Consider the following 26,861-nt stretch of genomic DNA (forward strand, 5'->3'; position numbering starts at 1 on the left):
GCTGCCCGCCATAGATGTGGAGGCGGGGGTGGGCCTCATTGCTCCTCCGACATTGCCGCGTTTGGCAGGCCTCGGCGGCAAATGCCCCATGGCGTTTCTGGCTGCCAGCCGCAAGGCGCTCCCATCTCCGACTCCGCTTGGCTTTTGTGGTTGCTTCATTACCCGGCGAACGGTCTCGGAACTCAACCTCGTCCCTGTACAACTCTTGATTCAAATACAGTTCTGTGAATTGTTAGCCATTGTCGATTTTTTTTTTCATTTCGTGTTCTCTTCTTTTTGGTTGGCTGTCGTTTTCTTGTATATTGTGACCTAGTAGAACTGCTGCATTGGATACGATCACACGACTAGAGATGGCCAAGCTGTTTGACGCCGCTGAAGGTACGCTGCTTCTACTCGGCAATTGAGCTTCGCGTCAAAATCCAAAACCTAATGATTCACGATAGTCGCAAAGCACAATACCCCAGAAAGCTGCTGGGTCGTCTTGTACGGAAATGTTTACGACGTCACAGACTTTCTTACCTCTCATCCCGGCGGTTCTAGGATTATCCTGAAGCTCGCCGGTCAAGATGCAACCGAGGACTACGACCCTGTTCATCCGCCTGGCACTCTCGAGGAGAACCTCAAGCCAGAGGCCAAGTTGGGCCAAATCAACCCCGAGACTCTTCCAGAGCCAGAGTCTACACCAGAAACCGAGATGCCGTCAGACGACTATCGCCCGCCGCTAGAGTCCCTACTGAATCTGGACGAGATTGAGCAAGAGGCAACCAAGAGAATTCCCAAGAAGGCCTGGGCGTACTATTTTTCGGCGAGTGACGACTTGATAACCAAGACGTTCAACAACTCCGTATATCGCGACATCTTGCTGCGGCCGCGCATGTTGGTCGACTGCACGGAATGTGACTTGTCCACCACATTGCTCGGCAACAAAGTCGGGGTTCCGTTCTTTGTTGCACCAGCTGCAATGGCACGATTGGCGCACCCAGATGGTGAGCATGGCATCGCGAAAGCCGCTGCTCGCTTCAATGCCTTGCAAGTCATCTCGAATAATGCTTCCATGACTCCAGAACAAATCGTGGACGGCGCCCCGTCAGAACAAATGTTTGGCTGGCAGATTTACGTTCAGAACCAGCGAGACAAGAGCGTGGCCATGCTGAAGCGAATCAATGCCATGAAGGACCGCTTCAAATTTGTCTGCTTAACCCTCGACGCTCCTGTGCCGGGTAAGCGTGAGCTGGATGAAAAGTCCAACTTTGAGAGGGGCAACAATGTCCAAGCGGCGGTGACCAATGGCGGTGATGCTCAGCGACCCGGCGGAGGCGGCGTTGGCCAGCAGCTGTTCTTTGGAACTGCGTGTGATTTGACCTGGAAGACAACCCTGCCTTGGTTAGCACAGCACACCGACTTGCCCATTGTCCTCAAGGGAATCCAAACTCATGAGGATGCTTACTTGGCAGCTCAACATGCTCCTCAGGTGAAGGCCATCATCTTGTCCAATCACGGCGGAAGGGCCATGGATACTGCTCCCCCTGCTGTACACACACTACTGGAGATTCGCAAATATTGCCCCGAGATATTCAGCAAGATTGAGGTCTGGGTGGATGGCGGTATCAGGAGAGGGACTGACGTTGTCAAGGCTCTGTGTCTCGGCGCGAAAGCAGTCGGTCTTGGACGCGCTGCTCTTTTCGGTTTGGGGGCTGGAGGCCAGGCAGGCGTGGAACGAACACTCGAAAGTAAGTGGCTTTTTCGAAAATTGACTCCCAACCAACTCTCCTTTTTACCGGACACCTCAAAGACCTGGGCGGGTGTTGGTTCGCATGGATTCTCTCATGCGCCGGTTCGTTTGTTCCCGCGGTTTACTCCTTGGGCGTTTTCATGTGTCAGCTGTTTGGAGACATTCACCACCAACGACTCTATTCTTGGCTTGCTTTGTCCGATGCTATGCTTCTGTCTGTAAATGACTACTAACAAGGACTTGTTAAACTTAGTTCTCGAGGCTGAGACTGCCACATGCATGCGACTGCTTGGGGTGAAGAGGATATCGGAGCTAGGACCCAAATTCGTACGTGTTTCTTCTTACCTTTTCCTGGCTCGCAAAGGACAAGTTCCAACTGCAGAGTTACATCCGTAAAGACCCCTTGGCGACAAGTTTCTAACAAGTGGTTTGTTACCCCACGTTTTAGATCAACAGTCGACGTGTGGAGAGAGACATTTACGACGGGGAACCGGGGTTGGACAAGCGGGGTTTGTGGACAAAGTCAAAGCTTTAATCCGAACTTGTGAATCACCTTCACTCTCAGCGCAGTAATATTCAGATATCTCGAAACTACTACCTCGGCCGCTCGTGAAAATGGCAAAGTGGAACCTATCACCAAAAGGCGGCCTTGGCCTTGTACTCCGTCACAGCCACCAACTTTATATATGAAACCCGGGACCCTGCAGACTGGCAATCGACTTGCAGATGTGGAACTCGGGGACATGACAGTTTCGGGAGATGAATAGCATAATAATATACCGCTCAAGATTCGCAGCATTGGAAGCGCAACTGACGCCACCATACCGTGTCCACCTGAAACGCCGATCAGAGAAGAATCAGTAGTAGTACGACACTCTGCAACATATGCTTGTATATCGCTCTGAGATTAGGATTGCCGAGGAGTGGCAGCCGATGCCAAATTATTTGGGGGGTTGTACAATGATCAGCCAAGGCTTAGATATTCCTTCCAGACGATCCCTTGCTTACGAGGTACTTGGTAGACAGGCTTCCATGTTGCACTCTCCGAGGCATTGGCCGAAAGGAACTATGATGGGAGGCACCCGACCAAATCAAACAGGTGATTCGTATTCTGGCAACGGCGTAATAGGCCAAGGAATGTCGAGACCAGATTCGGATGACAGCCAGCGCTTGTTAAAGGTACTCTTGGCTTCACTTGGTCTGAAATCAGGTGCATGACAGCTTCAAAAGGGCCAAGAACGAATGTATGCACACTAAATCATAAAAAGACAGTTGTTGGACTGGCTATAGACCTGGGAATGTTGTACATACACACACTGACATTGAACCCCTGGATCAATGGCGCTTGTGTCACGGTGTTGTCGATGCGGGTTACTGCACGTTATTGCAGCCGATGCAGCCCATGTCGGTGGGCTGACGCCAGACCAGGATGGTTGTCCAACTCGAACACCAACTTTCTCCAACTAGGCGATGCAAAAGCTCGTGTTGGCAGGACATCGTTCTCTGTGTTGAAAGTACAATGCAATGACAATTACTCGCATTTCGGAAACGGCCTGCGATGGAACAATTGCCGCTGGCTTGTGACGCTTCCAGAGACAAAGAGTCCCGGCATGGGCCAGTCGCTCGTTTTTTTGACGAGGTCGTATTGTCCATGCCCGCTCGGCCATCCATTGCGATTCCTGTCGGGCCTTTGCGATGAGCAACAGCAAGGTGCAGTGGGAGAGTAAGACACACGGAACTAGGCACCGTGCTACACAGAAATGACGCCAGCTTTGCGGCGCAGAAGCAGTAGTAGTACAATGATTATTTCATCACAATCCAGGAACTGCGCTCCGGAGGTTACGGCCTGAGGTGGCGAAAAGAACTGCACCCGTGACCCTTTTGGGCCGACAGCTCCATGGACCATGGTGAAGCAATCGTCTGTGGGAAATTCGGGAGAGGTCTTGCGTCTTCACACTCTCATTTCATTTAGTAACCTCCAGATCCTGGGGTGGGTTGCGTAAGTATGCTGTGGAAATAGGCATCCGCCCAGTCCTGAGACTCTAAACACTTGCACTCTATCGACGTCGACCATGTGGCAGCATTTGACTGATCCGGGTGTTGATACTACTAGCAGTCTGATGGGATGAAAAATCATTCACCTGTGACTGGTGGCCCCAGCATCCTGGTCGATTTTTAGAGTAGCAGCAGGTGGGGATGGCTCGAGATGATGGGTAACACCAGAACAAATCAATCTGCTTTCGTCCAGCTTGTCGCGCTAGCCCGAAGTCTTTGACGAGGAGTCGCAATAGTCAAGGCCAAGTCTGCGCGCCAACATGTATGTATGTATGTCTGGCAGTCGGTCATTGGCAGCCAGAGTTCAGCTAACAACAACAGCCGGAGCTTCTCAACGGAGTCGTCACGATGTTGGGACAACGAACGTCTCTAGGGAAACCAGTATGCGAAGTGGGCGTGTCGTGGCTTGCCTCGCGGGACGGTGCCTGTCGTTGTGCCTGCCCATGTGCCTGACGACATTTTCGCATGTGGATAGGTTTCGTTTGGGGAATGGGAACGGGTAGGGAAAAGCGCTCCCAACAGCTGGAACCCTGGCCAAAGGGACAAGTTGATAGACAGAGTCAAGCCGGCGACAGGAATAGCTCTGGCCTGCTAGTACTTAGTAATATGAGGCCAAGGCGGGACGACAATCTTCGATCCACAAACCACGCCACCACCAGGGGTCACGATGCCTCACAACTAGCCGAACTGTTGCGCTGTGCGTGGGTGCTCAAGCACCATCCATACCCATGAGCGCTCGTCGGTGTTGCATCGTGTACCGCCGTTGCTGGGCTTTTGTGGCTCGCAGAGTCCACAACCATCCGCAAAGGGAACCCAGGGCCGCGATGCCCCCGTAAATTTAATCAAAGCTTCGAGGCCATGGCCAACACCGGAAGAGCATGCATGGCAAACTGGGCATCATGGTCGTTTTCATGTCGCTTGTATGTATGTACGGAGCAGTTACCGTGCCGGCACTGATAAGTCTCTCTACGGAGTACTCCGTACCCATGTGCTTTTGCTAATTCCATCATGGCCATGATGCCGTCTCCGAAGGCGTGATGCTGTGTGGACTGGCATTCCATTACTGCTTATCAAAAACAACCCGAACTCCGTACTCCGTACCTGCCTAGGTAGTTAAATAGCCAAACCAGCGGTGGCAAACTTTGTTGACGCCTCGCAATTCTACTTTCAAAGTTCCCGAAGTTTTCCTCTTCGACACGACACAACGTGAACGCCTCCCTCCAGACGCTCACCACGTTGCTTGGCGTAGAGAAAAGCTCGACGGGCTCCACCAGATGATAGATGATCCCTCCCATTCACCAAACAGTCGATTTTTCGAGACAGCCCCAGTCTTCCGCAGCCAATCCAGCGTTTGTTCGGTTCGGTCGGGGCGCCAGCATTCGGCCTTGGGGTTGACAGCTGGGCTTCGGGGGGAGTGTCAAGGCTGGTCGATACTTCTTGGAAAGTCTCTTAGTAGGATCTGGGGCCTTCTTTTGTTCTTTTCGGTGTGGCCGCGGCCATGCCAAACGCTAAACGCTAAACAGCGTGAGTGCTCCCGTGGGCGCCGCGCTTCGGTTGTGTCTGGCGGTGGGAGGTTGGTGCATGTCTGGTGGGTAATAAAATTGACATCTGGATGGGATTATGGGGGAGCCCCTCTCTAGCTTGGGTTCCCCCATCGACTTCCATCGACTTCTCCAGGTGCTGGGTAGGGCAAGAAAAAAAAAATTCACCGAATACACGCTCTAGAACAGGCCATTCTGACTCGATGATATAATTGCGCTCCAACATGGGGGGGTGAAATAATATTATATTATAAAGCTGCAGTCATACAACATACATACTATTGAGCCTCTTCTCGTTCGCGCGCAACCCGACATGGTTGTGGTTTTTTCTCTCTGACCGCGCCTCGCCGTGGCTTCTCGCTTCTCCGTGCTAGGGAAATGCCCCTTCATCGCAACAGCGCGCACGCCAAGTCTATTTTCACGACATGGAGGAGACACATGTCAAATGTCTTCACGTGCTTCATTTTCAAAACCTGCCGAGGGAACGGACAGACTAGCGGGCGTCAATGCAAGCCTCTTCCTCTTGGTGCTCCAATCTCTACTAAGTCTAGTACGTCAAGCTTAACGCACATGGCAGATGATGGGGGTGGACGACAGCACAGGCAACAGTTCAGCCTTTTGGCTGGTTTGCCTCCACCGGTCGATATATCCGGATCAGGGACTAGGTGGCGGCGTCTCTGAGGCTGCCGGATGCCTCGACCGTGCTTCGCCGCTCGCTGGGGAGAGCAAATGTCGTCCTGAGAGATGTGGCGGGGCTCTTGGCCCATGGAAGTCTGGGGATGGCGTCGAGTCTGTTGCGTCTTGCTCGGCCCATTGCCAGCTCAGGCATGGTGCGTCCTTCGGAGTTGACACCCCCGGCTCGGCTCCCCCACTGGGCTGCAGGGAAGCGGGATATCATGGCGCATGTTGGCAGATTCGTAAGGGCGAGAAAGCTTGGAACCTTGCTTCGGCGGCGGCTTGGAGGCTTCGGGCCACTATCATGGGCTTTCACAGACGGAAAGCCTGTAAACCCGGCAACGGACAGCCTATGCTCCATGGTCTATCAATATGGAAAGGGATTAGAAAAAAGGGTTTTGCAGATGAGCATCTTGGCGATAGCTGGCATCATCACCCAATGATCCCGTCATCACTATGTGCTGAGGTGCGTGCTAGACCTGGTCCGGTATCGTGAAGCTGCAAAGACGAACCGTGTCGAAGTCTAGTAGGTTCTCCTCCGTACTCCGTACGAAGTAGATGATGCGCATCCGGCAAAGTTGGACCATGCTAGTCATGCCTGGCTCTTTGCTTATCGCGGAATCATGTCCACTTGCACATGAAAATATTTGCAACGAGTAGTTGCGGCAGTGTACATGCAGTTCTCTGTGTTGTACGGAGTAAACAACACAACACAGGTATTGCATTGCTGAGGCAGATCCTCCACATGGGAGTGTGTCTGTGCCGAATCGCATTTTAGCCCGCGTCTTCGTCCCCCATGTATCCAATCCCAGGGCGCAGACGGCGTCAAGCGGCCCATCGTCGTGCCCATCTTGGTTCTTTGTCCGGGGTTCACACCAACTTTCGTGGAGGTGCATGAGTTGGAGCGCAGAGACATGTCTGCTGCGTGCCGATGGTCATGCAGAGCCCAAAAAGTCCAAGCCCAGAGAGTTCAAAGTCCATTGAAAGCGTCGATAAGTCCAGAATCCACGCCCCTCCTCCTCTGGCGCTACTCTCCACTCGCCACTCCCCCCCCCCCCCCCCCTCCCCCCCCCCCGGCCAGTCCTCCGTCCTCCGTGCATGTATCAGCTACTTAGGCGCCCAGCCAGCTGATTCGTGCCGCAGAGTAGGAGTACGGTTGCCCCCAGATGTCCAGTAGCCCCAAGGCCAATTGATCTCGGTCGCCCCTGCACACACTCCCCAATCCCAATCTCAAGCCGCATCCCCGACCTCATGGCGAACCTAGACATATCCTAAGTGCGCTAATCTGACTTAAATACTGTCGATATCCATTTTCTAGATTGAAGTTTTATTCCCCTCTCCCGTGCCTGGTTTTCCATTGCGCTGTCCTATTCGTCGTCGTCGGCTGGTTCGTGCTCTGCCTAGAGATTTTGATAAACCGCATCTTTCGCGAGCATTTTCATTTTCGTTCCTCCTTCTTAATCCTCGTCTCCCCCTTCCATCCTCCAATAGACGAAGCAGTGTGCCCCCTGATTTCGACGCGTCCGAAATACCATTTGGCGAAAATGTCCGACAAGCAGGAGATCACCCAGACCGAGAATGGCCCCGTTCGCGGTGGCAAGAAGGCCGCCCTCAAGAACCACTGCAAGCGATTCTGGTGGCTTCACCTGATCATCTTCCTGTGTATTTCTGCTGCCGTCATTTGTATTGTGTGAGTATCTTACCATGTCTCTCGACGCATTGATAGCTGGCTTCAATCTTGTTTTGTCGTTCAGGGGTGTGTACTACGTGCGATGCGGATTCGGGAACTTTGCTGTTTTTTCAAGGTTATCAGGTTGGGCGATGTGCTCCTACTTTTTTGGTCATCTTGGAAACGCGAGTTGGTCTGCGTGTGACGGAAACATGCAATGTGGGACACAGGCTGCTTGGCCGACTGACTACCCATCTCGCAATTCTACAGTCCTTTTTTTTTTTTGCATTCGTCTCATTTACCTTTTCATACAATGAGCACCAGCTAATTGTTTATTTTTTTTTTCCGCAGCATCTTTGTTGGCGTCAAAAACATTGCCCAGGACAAGATCAATGATGCCGACCTAAGGATCCAGGCCGTCAACATCCTCAACTCTGAGCCCGACAAGTTCACCATGCAGATCAACTCCACCATCACTACCGACGGCACCGTCAAGGCTGATATTGACCCCTTTGTCGGCAATCTTACCCTCCGCGATGTTCCTGGTGCTAGACCCTTTGTCCAGCTCAACTTCCCCAGCACCAACGCCAACAAGTTCCAGACTGTCAACATCAGCCAAGAAGTTCAAATCACCGACAGGGACGCCTTCATTGAGTTTAACAAGGCCTTCTTCCAGAACGAGACGCTCCGTGTTGCTATCCACGGCAAGACCAAGGTAAAGCCAGCTGGTCTCTCAAAGAAGTACGATGTCGACTTCTACAAGGTCGTCACCTTCAAGGGCTTGAACAAGCTCAACGGCACCACTCTCTCCGACATGAAGATCAAGATTGGTACCGCTGAGGACGGCATCCCCAACTTCAACGCTACCGCCACCATCACCAACCCCTCATACTATACCATTGACATTGGCAACGCGACCTTTAACAACTATGCCGACAACCAGCTTCTCGGAAACCTGACTATCCAGAACCTTGTCCTCAAGCCTGGCCAGAACGTCGTCCCCGTCTCCGCCATTCTCGACCAGACGATCATCATCTCCGCCGCCACGAAGAAGCCCTACTGCGAGACTGGCAAAATCACCATCGACCTTCAGGGCACTCACGTCCAACAAGGTGGCAACGAGATTCCCTGGCTCATGGATGCTCTCGGCAGCGCCAACCAGACTGTTGAGCTCAGCCTCGCCGAAACCTTCCAGGCCGCCGGTCTTCCAGACTTCAAGGCTACTTGCAGCTCCTGAGAGACGGTCGGCAAAGGTTTCTATAATGCTTTTTTTTTTTCTTTAATTTAATTGGGAAATTTCCATGTCAATGAGAAAGACGGAGTGAACCGACTGCATGTTTTATTCCCCACGTTGGTTGTCTTGGGTCTTTTGGGTGGTTGCCTCGGGGGGGCTTTTGTTTGCGTGCTCGGTTTGTCACTGGGACATATATGTACGAATTCGACAGCGTGTTGTCAATGGCTGGACGTGTTTGCTTCGCTAGTCGAAATGCGACAGCGGGAAAAGACAAAAACGGGCATGAAGGAGGAGGTCAATGGGTCGGAGGATTTTGTTTTGGATTGACACAGGAGGCGCATTCTGATTGATGATACCTCGATGCGGTTGTTACAACTAGCCGGCCAACGACGGCCAAACTGAATATAATCTTGAATACCATATTGGGTATTCCTTTTCACTTGTTTTTTTTTCTTATTATACACGATTATTCTAAATGCCAATATTCCCCTGCCGCTGACTCATGCTGCTCCTGTGCTATTTCTTCGTCACTTCACCACATGCTCGACGTGTATCCCCATGCAAGCACCATAGCGTCATTGATGAACCCTTTCTCATCATTTCCACCCACCCTTCCGCTTTTCTCTTGAGATGCCCCCTCCGGTACCGGGCGAATGTACAGAACCGCTTACAAATTCTATTGAACTCCTCCCCCCAGCCTTCTCCTCCCTCGCCTTCACAACGTCTTCCCTCGCCCTCCGCAGCTTGTCCCTGTACGACCACTCCGGAAACCCGCTGGGATCGTACAACTCCAACGGCAGGGTGGTTTCGTACTGCGCGGGCCCGGATAGGTCTACAAAGGAGAGGAGTTTGTCCGTGAGAGAAGGGTTGCGCAGCGCTGCGGACTGCTCGAGCTTGCTGTTGAAGTGAGTGCCTTGGCGTTTGAGGGTGAGAAACTGCTGGAATTTGGAGCTTGTTTGTGGAGGCGGCGAGCCCGGCGGGGAGGGGGGGATGTCGAGGTTCGGCACTGAAGGAAGGGTGAGATCGTGGATGAGGCTGCGGGTTGTTGTGTACGGGGATGAGGGCGCGGATGTTTCTGGAGGTTCGGGAAGGTCGGGGGGGTTGGATTCCGGTGGTGGTAGGGGTGAGTCGAAGGTCACGGGGTTGGTGTTTTGTGGTTGTGGCTGAGTTGAGGACGATTGTGATGGTTCTGGTTGAGTTGAAGATGGTTGAGATGGGTGTTCCAAGAGATTTAGTGAGTGAGATGGTTGTTGTTGACTTGAGGCAGGTTCTTGGATATCTTAGCGTTTAATACTAGTATTCAATTAACGGATCGAGGAATAAATACCTTCTTTTAAATGCTCACTTGAGATCTTTTTTGTTCCCGCGCCCTCAGGAGGAGATGATGCCTGATTGTGTATTAGATTCTGAGGCTGAACAAGGTTGGACATGAAATATACCTTGGGGGACGGAGCATGCGGGGAGGTGTCGTCGTCCTCATCGCTGCTGGCGTATCCCACTAGCCCTGCCATATTGCCCAGGGAAAAGAAAAGAGAATTGTGCCAAGGAGCGATGAAATAAGTGAGAGGCTGCTCAAGAAGCGTGAGTTTTAAGTAGCTGAATGAGATAGATGGATGAGAGCCCAGTTGAGTCTTGGACGTGCCAGGTTGGTTTAGCGCAGGCCAGTCAGTGGCAGCCACCATTAACCATTATTGGCACGGTAAAACCGCGGTGCCAGGAACCCGCCACTCAGACGCATCACCACTTGCAGTCCGTCATTCGCACGAGACAAAAAAGTCTCGACGACCTCCCGTCCATCATCTGTCATCGTCCCCTGGCCGCGAGCTGCCATCTGCTTTTGCGAATTTGATACCCGCTAGCTGCTTCACTCTTTTCATCAGCTACGCGCCAAATTAAAAAAGGACAGGGCTTCCGTTTACTCAGGCCGCTGTGGCCAAAGTTGTTCGGAGCTTTGCGCCAGGGCTGGCCTCGGGAACTCCCCCTCAAGGAACCAGATTAAGACCAAAAAAAGTACTACTCACCAACCTAGATTCTTCCTGAGCTTGCGAGGCCGCCATGGCTCGGCCAAGAGACTCGCGCTCACCAAGTCCTGCAGGCAGTCAATACAGCTCACGTCGCCACCGAAAAGATGACGATCGGCGGGATAGAGACCGTCGAGACGACGGGAGTGACTACCGCCGGCGCTCGAGGTCGCGCAGTCCTGATGTGAGAAGACTTGATCTCCATAGACCTACTGGCCTGTATTCTGACCTCATTATCAACAAGCAGAATCGATACCGTGACCGTGGTGGCCGCGACCGTGACCGTGCCCGCGATCGCGACTCATACCGCCGCAGAGAACGGTCTGTAGATCGACGCGACGACGACTACTACCGCGGAGGAACTCGAGACCACCGCGATAGAGATAGACGCAGGTCGCGCGACCGGTTCAATGACAGGCCTCGCTCCCCTGCACGCAGACGAAACCGCAGTCGTGACGATGACAGAGATCACAGGAGGCGACCTGATTCCCGTGATGGAGGCCGTGGCCGCCGTGAAGGCACTGCAGACACTTATACCCGCGGCAGCCGCCCCGACAGTCGAAGTCGAAAGACGCCCCTGGCTGATAGCGCCAAACCCGGACCCGATCAGGCAAAGAACAAAGTGGCCACTCCTCAGTCCGACGCCGATAAGAAGGCTGAGCGACTTGCGAAATTGGAGGCATGGAAGAAGAAGAAGGAAAGCGAAAGTCAGAAGCAGAAGGAGGTAAATCCTAGTCAGACTAGAAGCCTCCTAGCTGAAATGGATATGAAGGCCATGGGACTTTCATCGTCTGCTGCTTCGCCCGGTGTTTCGTCAGTCGCCTCACCGGGGACGATGAATGAATCCGGCAGCGCATCCCCTGCTGTTCCTTATGCTGGCAAGTTCGACCCCAAGACCATTGCCAAGAAATCTGCTGCATCAAGAACGCATGATACTTCCAAGTCTGTATTGGGCTCACTTGATGTCCAGCAAGAGCAGCTGGCTGCGCCTGTCAAACAGAAGACTGTTGGTGAGTGCCAGTCCTTCAGAACATGCAACGGACTCAGCCTTGTTGCTAACAGTGGTCGAAAAGCCTCCGCTTTGCCCGCCAACAGAGTAAAGACGAGTGCGTTCGGGTTCGGGAAGTCTCATGCGGACGCGGACAAGCTGCCCACGAAGCGCAAACTTGATCTCGACGAAGAGGATACCACTAAACGAACGCTTACAAAGCTGCCTGCTCTACCTATGGAAACTGATGATACCCCTTATGCTGATCAGGATGAGGACGACGACTCGGATGGAGACAATTTCGCTGAGAATGAAGAAGAGGCTGCTGCTGCGGCACGTGCCGCGCACGAGAGAAGACAGCAGGCAGAGAATCAAGCTGAACCCCAGCCAGGTGAGCCCATGGAGGAAGATACCAAGGAAGACAATGCGCAAGTTGATGCAGAGCCAAACGGCGTACGGGATACCAATGGTGCTGTTGTGGAAGAAGAAGAAAAGGAAGCCGCCCCGGAGCAGAGTATGGATGTGGACGAAGAAGACGAGGACGTGGACCCCCTGGATGCCTTCATGGCCGACCTGAAGCAGACGGAAACAAAAGGCCCTGTCAAACCTATCATTGCTGCGAAGAAAGCTCAGGAACCGGAAGCCTATTTTAGCGACGACGAGTACAACTTTGATTCAGAGCAGAAAGGAGATCCCGACATCCTTGCTATTGCAAACAAACGCAAAAAGAAGGATATTCCCACGGTGGACTACAGTAAGATTGACTTGGTGCCAGTTCGCAAAAACTTCTGGGTTGAGCCGGCCGAGCTGAGCGCCCTTACTGAGGAAGAGCTGGCAGATTTACGCCTAGAGCTCGACGGCATCAAGGTCAATGGCAAAGACGTGCCCAAGCCGGTCCAGAAATGGGCCCAATGCGGCCTCACGCGCCAGACCTTGGATGTCATTGACAATTTGGGATATGAAAAGCCAACAACTATTCAGATGCAGGCTATCCCTACGCTCATGTCTGGTCGCGATGTCGTCGGCGTGGCCAAGACTGGTTCTGGCAAAACCGTGGCATTCCTGCTCCCCATGTTCCGCCACATCATGGACCAGCCGCCCATCAAGGACACTGATGGTCCCGTTGGCTTGATTATGACGCCAACCCGTGAGTTGGCTACACAAATCCACAGGGATTGCAAGCCGTTCCTGAAAAGCATGGGGCTGCGTGCCGTCTGTGCGTATGGAGGTGCGCCAATCCGAGATCAGATTGCCGAATTAAAGCGTGGTGCTGAGATCATTGTGTGCACCCCCGGCCGAATGATTGATTTGCTTGCTGCGAACCAGGGCCGAGTGACGAACCTACGGAGGGTGACTTACGTCGTGTTGGATGAAGCAGATCGAATGTTTGATATGGGGTTCGAGCCTCAGGTCATGAAGATCTTTGCCGGCATGCGTCCTGACAAGCAAACGATTCTCTTTTCCGCAACAATGCCTCGAATTATCGACTCGCTGACCAAGAAGGTCCTAAAGAGCCCTGTTGAAATTACTGTCGGTGGCCGCAGTGTCGTGGCCAAAGAGATTGAGCAAATTGTGGAGGTCCGTGAGGAGAATACCAAATTTCTCCGCGTTCTGGAGCTCCTGGGTGAGCTCTACGATCGCGACGAGGATGCCCGCGCATTGATTTTTGTGGACCGGCAGGAAAAGGCCGACGACTTGCTCAAGGAGCTCATGGTCAAGGGTTACCCTTGCATGTCGATTCATGGTGGCAAGGATCAAGTGGACCGCGACTCAACGATTTCCGATTTCAAAAAGGGCGTCGTGCCTTTGCTTGTTGCTACATCAGTCGCCGCTCGAGGTCTCGATGTGAAGCAGTTGAAACTTGTCATCAACTACGATGCGCCGAACCATCTCGAGGACTATGTTCACCGTGCCGGCCGAACGGGTCGTGCCGGCAACACCGGTGTTGCGGTTACTTTTGTCACGCCAGATCAGGAGAATTGCGCGCCGGGTATCGCCAAGGCCCTTGAGCAGAGTGAGCAGCCTGTGCCCGAGCGCCTCAACGAGATGAGAAAGGCACATCGTGAAAAGGTCAAGTCTGGCAAGGCCAAGGACTCATCTGGCTTTGGTGGCAAGGGTCTCGATCGTCTTGACCAGGAACGAGAAGCTGCTCGTCTCAGAGAGCGCAGGACACACAAGGCCGAGGGCGAAGAAGAGGAAGAAAAGGAAGACAAGGAAGAGGAGAATAAGAAGGCCGAGAAGGCTCTGGATGCCATCCGAGCAGCTGCATCGGGTGTACAAGCCCGGGACACATCCAAGCCAGCCGCAGATGGTCAAAAAGGTGGCGATAATAGCGCCACCGCCGGCGCGGACAAGGCCAAAGATGCCCTTGACAAGGTCAGCTCTGCAGTCAGCGCCATCAACAGCCGCCTCGGCAAGGCAGGGCAGCTCCGATCGGGTCAGCCCATCGACAATAAGGGTCCCGACGCTGGCGCATTCCATGCGACTCTGGAAATCAACGACTTTCCGCAAAAGGCCAGATGGGCCGTCACGAACAGAACCAATGTGGCCAAGATTCTGGATTCCACTGGAACATCCATCACGACCAAGGGCAGTTTCTACCCTCCCGGCAAGGAGGTTCCTCCCAACGCGGACCCGAAGCTGTATATTCTTATTGAAGGTGATACGGAACTAGCTGTCGGGTCGGCGCTTCAAGAAATGACGAGATTGCTTAGAGAGGGAACCATTGCGGCAGCAGATGCAGATAGCAGGGCGCCAGCTAGTGGTCGTTACACAGTCAGTTGATTTTTTTTTTTTTTTAAAAAAAGAGGGAAAAAAATTCTTTTATGGGATGAGGACGGTGGCGGGAGATGCCATGGTATGTATGTTGGTGGAATATGTACGCAAGGTTGACCGGAGCTAGGAGTTTGTTTGGGGGAATACATATGTTAATATCACAAGTCCACTCGAGTAGGGTAGAAATAAAGTTCAGCGTGAATTACAGCTCAAAGAGAAGAGAAGAAGAAGAAAAGATAAATTCAGATCAAAATCGCTAGTGATGTGCTAAAGAGTGCTCTCTCAGTAAAGGAGAAAAACGCCCAGTACTCGACGAAAACCACAAAAGTTATATGTACACGGCATACATGCCTTGTAAGTCTAAAACACTTCTTCTTCACTCATATATCCCTACGCATCACACCCTCGACGAGTTTGACACGACTCCAACACGGGGTGACATGGAGAAGAGCGCACGCGTCCTAATTATACGTTGTGGCCTCGTTATTTGCAATCTCCCTCCGCCGCTGCTCCTCCGCGCTGGCTTGCTTGAGGGTATCTGCTCGCGACTGGCGCTTCTGCGCGGATAGTTGGCTCTGCAGCTTGCCGCCTGGTTTGCTGGATGCTTTTGCTCTGGCCTGCCGTCTTTTGTTAGTCTCACTGGAGGACAGCAAGGCAGGTGGGTACATGTATGTATGTGCGAGTGCGCACCTCTGCTGCTTCGGCGGCTTTCCTTCTCGCGTCGCCTGCGTCGCCGGGGGAAGTGGTCGCTTCGCCGGGGCCGATGCCGGTGCCGGTGCCGGTGCCGAGTGTTCGCGGGGGGCCGCCGACTTTTTTGGGGACCGTCGACTTTCGCTGTGCTGCGGGCGCGGAGCCGAGGACGCGGCCGGGCGGCGAGGTGTCTGGCTCTTCTTTGCCGCAGATGTTGCCCATGGCGAGGGTGCTTCCGGGGGGGAGGTTGGATGGCTGGGTTTCGAAGCTGAGGTGTCGGAGAGGCTGCGAGAGCTCTTGTTGTTGGGGTTTGCGTGGCTGTGCGGGTCGGTGGTGAGGGATTCCCCTCTCTCGTGTGTGTGTCTGCGGTGAGGTTGGCTGCCCCACTCGAGCTTGGCCTCTTCCTTGTGCTTGACTTGGGTGGATTGTTTTGGTGTCTCTGGTGTATGAAGTAGCTTTTACACGGCGGGGCCGGGGGTGTGTAGCATTACAAAATGTCAAGTGCTTTCAACTTCGCCGTGGTAACGGTGGCGAAAGGGGCAACGGCTTTCATGGGCCAAGTTGCGTTGAGTCCCCTTAGCGGCTTCCTCGTGAGAGCTGAACCGACTTGGCGGTAACCGCCATTTGGCATGGCCGTATTTTATGGGGCCGTGCCCGTAGCCCGTTGACGGCGTTCTACCCGGAACCTCCGTCTCCGGAGGGCGGAAAGCTGGTAGCTTGCTAACTCGCGCGGGCTTTCTTCATCTATTGATGGCTTGGCAAGATAGTTGTGTTTTATGTGTGTGTTTCCAAACAGGATTTGTATACCCAGGTTGCCAATGGGCTGAGCAATAGTTTCCTGTGTCCACTTGAATATCTTGGACTCGGTGTGCTTAAACTATACTCGAGGCGGATGGATTGGCGCAACCTTGCTCCAACATCACACTCAGCTCGGTTGTATTTCATGGAAGGGCATCATAGCAGCACTGCAGTAACCTTTTAAATCTCATTTCCGGCACAATAAGACATGTAAATCGAATAGTGTAGTGTTGGCATTGTGTTGATATTATGGGTTCTTCGCCGCTTGGTCTTTTTTGTTATCAAACCGCCGTCTGACGCTCCGTAGTTTGGTTACAAATGTGGGCGACGCCTAGATTGGATAAGGCAAGAGCTGGTGAGCCCCACCTGCCGGCAGTGCGGACTACGTACCACAATGAGCAGTTTGCGCACGCAGCCAATGGCCCCCTCGGGTCCTCTTTTTTTTTCTCCCGCGTGCAAGGGAAAGAGCGCTCCTCCAGGTCAGGACCATCCGGGTTCTCAGCTGCTCACCAGGATACGGGCAACAACCACATTAAGCAAGCCCATCCTGCCCGTCCAGCCCACATGAGTGCAGGCATAGAGGCGCAAATGCGCAATTCTTGTCCAGTAAGAAACCATGCGACTCGTAGACGCTTCGCTCTTCTTTTCTTCCTCTCTCAGAATCGCCTTCGCTCCGATATCTGAGCACCGAAGCATCCCAGCCTCCAGCGCATCGGCCATTTCCTGCAACCAACCAGCTTTTCTCGGTTCTGGATGCCTCGAGTCCGTAGCGGTTTCACAGCCATAGTGTCTGAGCTTCTGCCGCCCTCTCTTTACTCTTGAGTTGCTGCTGCTCGCCTTCAGCCGCCTCATTTTCTTCACCACTCAGCACCCAGACCCTGCTGTCTCACCCTTCTTCTGCTCGAAGATAAGCCTTATGAGCGAGAGGTTCAGCCTTCTTCCGGACCAGTCACTCATCCCTTTCTGGATTAACGGTAAATATATGCTTGGCATTGTTTCGTTTGGCCCCAGCTCTGCGACTTCCAATCCCAAGACGAACCCCCTGGCCTCTCCTCTGTCCCTACAACTCTTTCTATCTTTGAAGACTTCTACCCCTCCCTCCTCTTCCGTATATTCTGGGAACGGCGGTATCTACTTGTCCGAGTCGCTCCTATTCTCTGCCGTAGAACCGTTTCAGGGTCTATCGGGCTTCGCCTTGTCCATTCTCGCCTCCTGCGTTTCTGCCTCCTCGACACTCCACCTCTCTGGCTGCTTATGTTGAGCTACATCGGATTACAATGATGGACGGCTCGCACATGGCCCTCGATGGCCTAATGGGCTCAGCAAATAACTCATCCAATGACGAAATGGCGAATATTCACCTCGATTTCGACACGCTCCTGTCCACCGAGCACGTACTGAACTCTGGTTTTGGGCCATATGAACCATGTATCCACGACGACTCCTGCCTACACTTTACACAACCTAGCAAAGTCCAGAGCAAGTCACCAGGAAGCCTTGCACAAACACCACTGGCGACTTCATCTTCGACCCTTGCCCGGAATCGACCCAGATCCAACCGCACCAAACACGGCAGAGCAAAGAGCCAGGTGGACATCCCGTCTAACCTGGATCACATGCAAGATTATTCGTGGGACAACATCTTCAACGACAATGCTCTAAACGTGTGCAATCTTCAGGGGACTGGTGGTCTCGGCGTCTGCAAAGATGATGACTGCGTGTCCATGTCTTGCAGCTCAGCCTGCGAAGGCAGTTGTCCTAGCCAATGTGGCGAAACCGGCCATGCTGTTTGTTGCGATGACGATGCCTGCGGAAGCCCAAACCTTTGTGTCGACGAGCATTGTGAAGGAGCAAGTCAGCCTTGTACGGATGAAAATTGCGCTGGAGACCCATCTATAAACCAACAACAATCACAACAATCACAACCTTCATCTGCCATAACCGATGGCGACAAGGCGGCGGCAGCCGCGCTTGCATCGTTTGGTGTTAATAACCCACATGCCGTTCATAATGGCCTCGCCCAGCAGCCACAACACAACTCAACATCGAGAGACGGGTTCATAAACTTTGCAAATCTGCCACATAGCTTGCCATGTGGCAGTCTTTCCATGGACTCCATATTTGCAAACGTAAACGGCCACGCGAGTTTCTCTAACCAGCAATTTCAAACGCCTTTGGAGTATGCTCTGGCAAACCATATCATGCAGTATCACGACCCGTCGCATGGGCTCGCTAATCATGGATCCTGCGTGGCCAACGACCCCAGTCAGTTAATTACTAGATGTACTTTGCCGAAATTCAATCCCAATGACATGGCCAACTCGGATCCATTTCTGCCTCAACTACACTCTCACGAATGTGGTTTTCAAGTCCAGGGCCCTAATGAATTCGCCAACCATATCTTCCAAGAACATGGGTCGACCTTCATGCAGGGAAATCAGTTTGCGTTCCCTGGCGCGTCTCACTCTCATGGGCACTTGACCAGCCCAACTTCTCACCAACACCAGGGTGGTCACGGCCCTTATTTCAACTATCACGCGGCCCCTACCTCAAAACATTTCTCTCCGTCAATGTCGCCACTGACAAACTTGTCTATGGGACCTTCATTATCCGCAACTCCAGCGTCGTTGCCGACGCCGTCTCCTCTCGACTCTGAACACTCTCTCCCAGACGTCACGTCTACTGCCAATCCTTTGAGTCCTTCGACTGAAACGAAGCCTCAGGTCATGGTACAAGAAGATCAGTTTCTGTGTCGATGGCTGGTGGGACAGGGTGGCTCCATTTGTGGACAACGCTTCGAGAATGACGAACAGCTACAGAAACACTGCAAGCATGACCACTTGAAGCAGTTGAAGAAGCTTAATGGTGGCTTCAGATGTGGTTGGGCTAACTGCACACGGAACACTTGCTTTACTCAGCGGAGTAAAGTTGAGCGGCACATGCAGGTCCATACCGGGTGTAAGTGATATCCCGCACGCCTTGTATGTAGTTTTAGGGCGTGGCAATTTTACTGAACTGAACCAGACAAACCCGTTCAATGTACCATTTGCGGAGCTGCTCTGTCAGCAAAGCAGGCTCTTGACCAACACATGAGGATTCACACCGGGGAGACACCATGGGTGTGCAAGTATCCCGGCTGTGGCTGCGCCTTTAAGCAGCAAAGTGCTCTTAGTAGGCCACCCCCCCTTTTTTCTCCCCTTTGCTTCAATACTTGACCAAGCCGAATGCTGATATGCTCGACAGCAATGCATGAGCGGACGCATACTGGTGACAAACCTTTAGAGTGTGAGATTTGCGGCAAGCGGTTTAGCGAGTCGTCGAATCTATCCAAACACCGGCGAACCCACAATGTTAAGGGTATGCATGAGTGCCAGCTCTGTGGCAAAGATTTCCACAGGCTTGATCAGTTACGTCGTCATATGGGCACAAACCATAAAGACAGGCCCGCTGAGGTCGATGCTCTTTTGAGCGAAGCTAAAAGCAAGATCAAGGCGAACAAAGTTTCAAAACTGAAGAAGGCTAAAGTCAAGGGTAGGGATGGCAAGGCCAAGGCTGAACTATTACTGGATTTGGACGACGAAGATGATTCCATGGACATGATTGAAGAGTCCATCCATGCAGTCGCCATTCAACCATGATAATTCATTCATGGTTTGTGTATTGCTGGGTGGACTCGTACGTTGCGCATTGGCGATGATAGACGGCATTCTGGAGATACTGAATTGGGAAAATATACGCGGAGATATACATGGGGTTAAACTAGAGTTTTTCAATTTACGGAAGCGGAAGTCATGTCATGAAGATGTACATATGGCACATATGAATGGTTGGTTGTTGCAGCTTGGAGACGATTGGCGGGTTTTGTCTGGATTGTTTCTGTCATTGGGCTATATTTTATTATTTTGTGCAAGAAAGAGATTAGGAGGCGTACGGTATTGCATGAATAGATGCCTGAGATACCCAGACATAGTGTACGTTGGTGACGAGAACGTTATCGGTGCTGCGCGTACGTACGTTTTATGCCGGTAGCATTGCCAAAGTGAGGGCGCATTTACGTGGCTCGAGATATCCTCTTTGAACTCCACGGACGTTGTGTAATCACGATACGGCACTTGAAGACTCAGACAACGATTATGATCATGACCTCGTTTTGAATTTTTTGTTGTTCTTTTTAGGGCTGCTGATCTAGCTTAACACCCCAATCATGGACGACATTCCGTGAAGTTATTTCTCATGTCCCAGAACGAGGTCCCAAACCAGGAAATAAGTTACACAACATCAGACCGAAGAAACGGTTCCATAATCCTCTCCTTTGCTTGTTTGAGCCATGCGATGCAAATTTTTTTTCAGAAGCTGTTTCGTTCTCCTCATAAAGAAAAAAGGACGCCACGCCTCTAAACTCGGAAAAAATACCCAGATCTACCCATAACAGTTGTTTCTTCTTCCCCCCCCATCAAACACCTAGTACATTGTCGAGCACTTAGGCCTGGGCACACAATTAGTATATATGTGACAAGAGTTGATTATCCATTTGGGTAGCGTCAGCTTGAGGGCGTACCTTGATAGCAAACTTGCGCTGAGGGAAGTGAGTGTTGCGCTTCTTGGTCTTCTCCAAGGCGCGGGCCTTGTCCTCGGGTGATAGTCGGCGGCGGATGGCACGGGTCTGCTTGACTCGGAGGTCCAGAGGGGCGTACTTCTTGTTCTTGTAGAAGAGGCGGAGCTGGGACCGCTGCTTGGCGTTGATGACGGTCAGGACGCGAGCGATTGACTTGCGCAGATCGTGGCTATTGTACATGATTAGCATATTTGGGATCTCGTGCAACCGCTGCCATTTTTCTTCCTTCTCCTCTTTCTTTTTTTTTTGTCGTCGTGATGTATTGTGTCTGGATATTCGGATGGCGAGAAATCAGGGGCGGAGTGGCGGGTGTGTTTGCTCACATCTTGTTCAGCTTGCTGCCAGAAGAAGCGACCTTCTGGATGCGCAGCTGGCCGAGCTCAGTCTTGAGCTCGCCGAGCTGCTTCATCAAATCATCCTTGCTCTTGTCCCAGAGCTGGACGGTCTTAACCTTGCCCGACGACTAGAGACACATGGCGTCAGCATTTTGGGGTGAACCCTGTGTAATTGATTGTTTGACGAATTCCACCGCGGCGAGGGCAACGTCCTTCCCCAGACAGCATTTTGTGGCGAGGACTAGAGGTAGAGCGTATTTCGAATGTGTACATTGTCGAGCAATTGCGGGGTTGGTGGTGAAATGAGGGTATTCGGTTCCGCCATTTGTGGCATTTCACGACTTCGATATTCGAGTATGCTGGCGTTGCAGCCCGTGCCACAGAAATAAATGCTGCCGTGGGGAATTGTGCCGTCTCAAGCAGGAACAGGAGCGTTGACTCACCATCTTGATGGTCTTCGATGGGTGATGTGCGAAGTGTGTCGACGGAGTGCGTAAGTAGAAGTCAGCCTCGACCGTGACCGTCCTTGTCGCGATGGATCGTATGCCCTCTGAGAATTTAGTCGAAGTTTGCCGAGACGGTGAAAAATTGCCCTAGGGTTTGCGGATGTGTGCGCTGGCACGGCCAAATGTAGAATTTTCATTGGCTGTGTTGTGTGGGGCAACGTGGATTAATGGAACATCACGTGGAGTGTCTCGTGCCCTGCAAGTGGATGTCAGCGGGCGGTGAAGTGATGGATTCTGCCGGTCTTTCCCCTGGCGGGTCGGTCGGTCTGCGTACTCCGTAGCCTGCTTTCGGGACTTGTGACGACGGTAGTCCACTCACCCGGCTTGGTCTTGTTTCTCGTGCTTCCCGGAATCCGTGTCCGCCTGCATCCTGACGACGACACATCGTCGCCAACCAAAAACAGATTCAACATGGCCGCATCAGCATCGAGCGCGGGCTGGGCACAGCTACGGCAGCAGGCGAGATCATTAGAGACCCAGGTATGTTGAAGGCCGGGCGCAGTTTCCCTTGCACCGCTCGAAACCATGCATTCTCCCATGACAGATGGAGACCCTCATTGCTAACCCACCGCAGACGGAGAACTTGTTCCATACGTACTCGCAGTTCTCGTCGGCTGTCAATATCCCACCCAAACCGTCAGAAGAGGAGCGCAACACGGAAGCCAAGATTGAGGAATTACTCGAGAAGGTTCGTTCTTTTTTTCTTTCTGGTTGCCCCAACCGTCATGCATCTAGCTTTGTTAAATCATCTAACATCCTCGGGCCTAGCGCGACTCAACAATCTCCCAGCTAGCACGGCTTTTCGACTCCGAAACGACACTCACCAACTCTGGCGTCAAGCAGAACAACCTCTCGCTGCTCCGCGACAAGCTCTCCTCCCACAGACGCGACCTCAACCGCCTACGTGGCACCCTCCAGCAAGCCCGTGACCGAGCCAACCTCCTTACAAATGTCCAGTCTGACATTGACAACTTTCGCGCCAATAACCCCGAGACTGCGGAGGCAGAGTACATGCTCGAGGAGCGAAACCGTATCGACAACAGCCACAACATGGCAGATAGTGTGCTAAGCCAGGCGTACGCCGTGCGGGAAAACTTTCTGCTGCAGCGCGAGTCGCTGGCCAATATTAATCGCCGAATCACCATGGCTGCAAGCAAAGTGCCTGGTATCAACGGGCTCATCACCAGGATATCGGCGAGGAAGAGGAGAGATGGCATCATTATGGGGAGCTTTATTGCATTCTGCTTTCTAATCTTCTTTTGGTTCTCATAGCTACAAAGAGAGAGAAGAGAAGTAAAGAAACCAGTACACGCTGCAAAGGGGGAGAAGGTTTGGGACACCGTCATTTCGTCATCATCCGCATGTTGGGCCGGCGTTTTTTTATGGATATGGGGTATCAGCGGTTGGTTTATCTATTCTTCTAGTGTACAGTACAAAGGGGGCTCGAGGACACCCAATGCCATAGTTTGTTACAACACAAAATGTCCTTTGATGGGGACAGTTTCCTGAAAACGTTACAAGGCTTCAACCCACGGCTATGCGCTCTGTTTTTCAATATGAGGTTTTCCGGGCAGTTGTTCCCTGGCTGCGGCGGGTCGAGCTGCATCCCTCTTGATTTCCTCGACCAGTCGAGCGAGACCTTTTGCCAGACTTGCATTCTCCTCGGGATGGCTAGGGCCGCTTCCCGCCCAGCGAATGCGACAGTGGTGGTCGACAAGGTAGGTGTAGCCGACTTTGCTGTTCAGCAGGCCAATCGACTCTCTAATGTCATCCGTGATGCCTCGCTGGACAAGGAAGTACTTGTCCCAATCCTTCTCTGGAAATCTCTTCCTCAGAGAGCCACGGAACAGCTTGACCAGCCAGGCTTTGCCCTTGTTGTCTTCGTAGTTGATGTTGATCATTTGTGCGAAATCGCCATTCTTGTCGAGGACGTCGTGCAGAGCCGGGTTTGACTCCTTGGACACAAACGTAGCGGCCTGCTGCTCCGCCCACTGGCTGCTGTAGATGGAAACGACGGATGCCTTCCCTGTCAGCAGGGGGGTGGTGTCGCGGGGTGCCTTGTCGGTCTTGACGAGCGTTTCTCCGTATAGGTTGGGAAAGAAGAGAGACAGTTCGGCCTTGAACAGTCGGGGTGGCGCAATAAAGGATTTGCCTTTGTGGAATTGGAGATTGCCCCAGTCGCGAAAGTACGGCCTCGATATCTTGGCCGTTCTGGGAAAATCGCGTCAGTATTTTTCGGCGACGGAAGTGGATGTTAGCATAGAGGGGGTTGCAGTGTACAGTTCCTTCCGCCTCGCAATGTGTTTCTCATAGTCTCCAAAGTCCTCCTTTCGTTGTTTTAAGGACCGAGTATCGATGCCCGTGTTCTCGCCGGGCCGTGGGGGCAGCGGCATGCCGATCGGCCGAGGGAGAGGCTTTGGAGTGAAGTTCTCGTCCACTCGCTTGCCGTAGCTTCTCGGCGCTTCGATGGGAGCGCCTGGAATATGGCTTTTGGGGTCCATGGACGTTCCGGACGCGGGAGGTTCTGTTCGCGCCTGCAGCGCAGACGCCGTAAAGCCGCGACGCCATTGGCAATAGACGCATGTCGCTAGGGAGGAGGAGAGCGATTGTCGGGAGGCGAAGCTGGCGACCGCCAGTCCCAACCTGGGTGACGACATGTCACAGCACTGGGAAGCGTTTCGGCGCGGCGCGGACTGAAGTCGCCGTGCTCTGTACGCAATATTTGACCCAGATCCAACGGCTTGAGGCTTCAATGGGCCCGCACGTGTAAACTGGTCCCTAGCCACACTGTGTTAACACTGGGTTCACACCCGGCCCTTGGCGCTTAGTCAGCCAAGACACCAAATCTGGGGCGTACCACCCGGGCTGGCCAGCGAGACCAGCAAGTTTTGACTCTGCTGACCATGAAGGGAATCCTACTCCTGTTCCGTCGCCTGGGCCGTGTATTGGTTCCTGGGGCCACTTGACGGCGTGGGTAGTGGGAGCTGCAAGCGAAAAGCCACGACCACCGATGGCCGACCGACCTTTCAGCCCCCCAGCCCGGTCCCGCCAAATCTCTATCGAATCTCAGAGTCGCTTGCTCCCCCAGACTCGGCTATTCGCGGCGGCTCAATCACCCACCCGCCCAATGCCGACTGAAGCCATGTTATACTCGGCCTATTGCAATGACGACTCTAGACAAAACCGTCCTGTAGCTGCTGCCCTCGCCTTTCATTTTCGCTTTTGTCACTCTCCAACCTCTGCCCGTAGTTTCGTAATCGAAGCCCTCGGAACCGTCGGATTTGACGTCAATTTTGTTGCCGCCGCAGGTCCAATTGCTCGTCAGACCAACGATGTTTCTACAGCGCGGCTCGCGAGTGCTGCGGAGGCAGCTGCAGACCTCCAAGGCCATGGGCAAGTTGGTCACGGGAAGAGGCACTTTGGCGGGGGGGCCTACGATGCCGCGGTGGTTCACGGAATCAAGGAGGCTATATGCTGTGAAGCCGGTGTTGCTGGCTGACATTGGCGAGGGTGAGTGTTTGTTGGTTGATGAGCAGCGGCGCAGCGGACACGACACCCAACGTGTGGTCACGAAAAGCGTCATGGCTAACATTGCTACTGCAACTAGGCATCGTCGAGTGCGAAGTCATCCAATGGTTCGTTGAGCCCGGCGCTCGCGTCGAGGAGTTCTCGCCTCTGTGTGAGGTGCAAAGCGACAAGGCGTCGGTGGAAATCACAAGCCGTTTCACCGGCACCGTTAAGAAGCTGTACTACGACGCTGGCGAGATGGCCAAGGTCGGCAAGCCCTTTGTCGACATTGACATTGAGGGAGATGCAGAGCCTGAGGCCCCGGCGCCGAGCCAGGCGCAGCAACCACTGGCTTCAGCTCCATCAACACCATCAACGCCCTCGCCATCAGAGCCTCCCTCAGGACAAGGCAGCGCTGGTGCTGCTTCTCCCATGGCGCCGTCACAACGATCCGGCGATGATGCCCCTGCCGCACCAAAGCCCAAGGGCAAGATGGCCGCGCTGGCGACACCCGCGGTGCGACACCTCTCCAAGGAGCTCAACATTGACATTATCGAAATCGATGGCACCGGCAAGGATGGCAGGGTCCTCAAGGAGGACATCTACAGGTTTGTCAAGGCCAGAGAAGAAGGTGACAGCGGCACGCAAAGCCCTTCTGCTCCTGTCCCAGCCCACACTCCCGGAGTTCAGACAGAAACCAGAACACCGCTCAGCCAAACACAACAAATGATGTTCAAGAGCATGACGCGGTCCCTCAACATCCCACACTTCCTCTACGCTGACGAGATCGACTTCACCAGCCTCGTTGCCCTCCGCGCCCGCCTCAACAAGGTGCTCGCCTCGTCAACGGTGCAGGACGGCCAGCCCGACAAACTCTCCTACCTTCCCTTCATCATCAAGGCCGTCTCCATGGCCCTCTACCAGTTCCCCATCCTCAACGCCCGCGTGGAAGTCGACTCGCCCGGCGCCAACGGCAAGCCGGCGCTCATCATGCGCTCCCAGCACAACATCGGCGTGGCCATGGACACGCCGCAGGGCCTCCTCGTCCCCGTCATCAAGGACGTCGGCTCGCGCAACATCATCTCCATTGCCGCCGAGCTCGTGCGGCTCCAGAAGCTCGCTCACCAGGGCAAGCTGACGCCGGCCGACATGTCCGGAGGCACCATCACCGTGTCCAACATTGGCAACATCGGCGGCACGTACCTGAGCCCCGTGATTGTGGAGAAGGAGGTGTCTATCCTGGGCATTGGCCGCATGAGGACCGTGCCCGCGTTTGACGGGAATGACAACGTCGTGAAGAAGCACGTTTGCAATTTCAGCTGGAGTGCCGACCACAGGGTCGTGGACGGGGCCACTATGGCGAGAGCTGCCGAGGTTGTGAGGACGGTGGTAGAAGAGCCGGATATTATGGTTATGCACCTGAGGTAGAAAGAATAACTAGAATACGACTGCAATAATTTTCAAAATGCTCGATCCAGCCCCAACTGTCAACCCGTCAAACGTGCATAGATGGTTTAATTACAAATACACTTTAAGGCCGTGTTTGTTTCCAATGTAGTAAGATGTCGGTTAATTATAACGTCACCAAAGGACTTTGTCAAGCAACTATATACGGCGACCAGACGAGTCGATGATACACTTTCATGGGCACTAGGTCCAAAATGGCAATTATAACACATCAATTGATGCTTTGACAACTTCTTGTCATTCATTGTCCATC

The 26,861-nt window shown here is 53.2% G+C and overlaps 11 protein-coding genes across 11 annotated transcripts; 6 read left to right on the top strand and 5 right to left on the bottom strand.

The window, feature by feature from the left end:
• Positions 1-350: 350 nt before the first annotated feature.
• MAA_04078 (FMN-dependent dehydrogenase) lies at positions 351-2,267 on the top strand (the record flags this gene model as incomplete). The annotated part of the gene is made up of 4 exons (XM_007822076.2): positions 351-378; positions 444-1,730; positions 1,986-2,059; positions 2,181-2,267. 4 exons carry the CDS (start codon positions 351-353, stop codon positions 2,265-2,267), a joined length of 1,476 nt encoding a protein of 491 aa, XP_007820267.2.
• A 3,722-nt stretch (positions 2,268-5,989) lies between these two features.
• MAA_11228 (DUF1445 domain-containing protein) lies at positions 5,990-6,364 on the bottom strand (the record flags this gene model as incomplete). Its single annotated transcript, XM_011413208.1, has 1 exon — positions 5,990-6,364. One exon carries the CDS (start codon positions 6,362-6,364, stop codon positions 5,990-5,992), a length of 375 nt encoding a protein of 124 aa, XP_011411510.1.
• Positions 6,365-7,547: 1,183 nt separating this feature from the next.
• MAA_04077 (uncharacterized protein) lies at positions 7,548-8,909 on the top strand (the record flags this gene model as incomplete). Its single annotated transcript, XM_007822075.1, has 2 exons — positions 7,548-7,693; positions 8,024-8,909. 2 exons carry the CDS (start codon positions 7,548-7,550, stop codon positions 8,907-8,909), a joined length of 1,032 nt encoding a protein of 343 aa, XP_007820266.1.
• A 593-nt stretch (positions 8,910-9,502) lies between these two features.
• MAA_04076 (HCNGP-like protein) lies at positions 9,503-10,417 on the bottom strand (the record flags this gene model as incomplete). Its single annotated transcript, XM_007822074.1, has 2 exons — positions 9,503-10,176; positions 10,252-10,417. 2 exons carry the CDS (start codon positions 10,415-10,417, stop codon positions 9,503-9,505), a joined length of 840 nt encoding a protein of 279 aa, XP_007820265.1.
• A 544-nt stretch (positions 10,418-10,961) lies between these two features.
• On the top strand, positions 10,962-14,699 carry MAA_04075 (DEAD/DEAH box helicase; the record flags this gene model as incomplete). Its single annotated transcript, XM_007822073.1, has 1 exon — positions 10,962-14,699. The coding sequence occupies one exon, from the start codon at positions 10,962-10,964 to the stop codon at positions 14,697-14,699; it is 3,738 nt and encodes a 1,245-aa protein (XP_007820264.1).
• Positions 14,700-15,151: 452 nt separating this feature from the next.
• Positions 15,152-15,602, bottom strand: MAA_04074 (uncharacterized protein; the record flags this gene model as incomplete). The annotated part of the gene is made up of 2 exons (XM_007822072.1): positions 15,152-15,307; positions 15,381-15,602. 2 exons carry the CDS (start codon positions 15,600-15,602, stop codon positions 15,152-15,154), a joined length of 378 nt encoding a protein of 125 aa, XP_007820263.1.
• A 1,853-nt stretch (positions 15,603-17,455) lies between these two features.
• Positions 17,456-19,816, top strand: MAA_04073 (zinc finger domain-containing protein-type/integrase, DNA-binding protein; the record flags this gene model as incomplete). The annotated part of the gene is made up of 3 exons (XM_007822071.2): positions 17,456-19,136; positions 19,203-19,349; positions 19,422-19,816. 3 exons carry the CDS (start codon positions 17,456-17,458, stop codon positions 19,814-19,816), a joined length of 2,223 nt encoding a protein of 740 aa, XP_007820262.2.
• Positions 19,817-20,658: 842 nt separating this feature from the next.
• On the bottom strand, positions 20,659-21,574 carry MAA_04072 (60S ribosomal protein L35; the record flags this gene model as incomplete). Its single annotated transcript, XM_007822070.1, has 4 exons — positions 20,659-20,664; positions 20,737-20,962; positions 21,117-21,256; positions 21,572-21,574. 4 exons carry the CDS (start codon positions 21,572-21,574, stop codon positions 20,659-20,661), a joined length of 375 nt encoding a protein of 124 aa, XP_007820261.1.
• Positions 21,575-22,045: 471 nt separating this feature from the next.
• Positions 22,046-22,906, top strand: MAA_04071 (Golgi SNAP receptor complex, subunit 1; the record flags this gene model as incomplete). The annotated part of the gene is made up of 3 exons (XM_007822069.1): positions 22,046-22,114; positions 22,209-22,322; positions 22,424-22,906. 3 exons carry the CDS (start codon positions 22,046-22,048, stop codon positions 22,904-22,906), a joined length of 666 nt encoding a protein of 221 aa, XP_007820260.1.
• A 263-nt stretch (positions 22,907-23,169) lies between these two features.
• MAA_04070 (ATPase assembly factor ATP10, mitochondria) lies at positions 23,170-24,291 on the bottom strand (the record flags this gene model as incomplete). The annotated part of the gene is made up of 2 exons (XM_007822068.1): positions 23,170-23,845; positions 23,915-24,291. The coding sequence occupies 2 exons, from the start codon at positions 24,289-24,291 to the stop codon at positions 23,170-23,172; spliced, it is 1,053 nt and encodes a 350-aa protein (XP_007820259.1).
• A 675-nt stretch (positions 24,292-24,966) lies between these two features.
• On the top strand, positions 24,967-26,569 carry MAA_04069 (Lipoamide Acyltransferase; the record flags this gene model as incomplete). Its single annotated transcript, XM_007822067.1, has 2 exons — positions 24,967-25,144; positions 25,242-26,569. The coding sequence occupies 2 exons, from the start codon at positions 24,967-24,969 to the stop codon at positions 26,567-26,569; spliced, it is 1,506 nt and encodes a 501-aa protein (XP_007820258.1).
• Positions 26,570-26,861: the final 292 nt, after the last annotated feature.

The sequence above is a fragment of the Metarhizium robertsii genome (genome assembly GCF_000187425.2).
Source record: "Metarhizium robertsii ARSEF 23 chromosome Unknown MAA_Scf_5, whole genome shotgun sequence".
Classification (NCBI taxonomy): Eukaryota; Fungi; Ascomycota; class Sordariomycetes; order Hypocreales; family Clavicipitaceae; genus Metarhizium; species Metarhizium robertsii.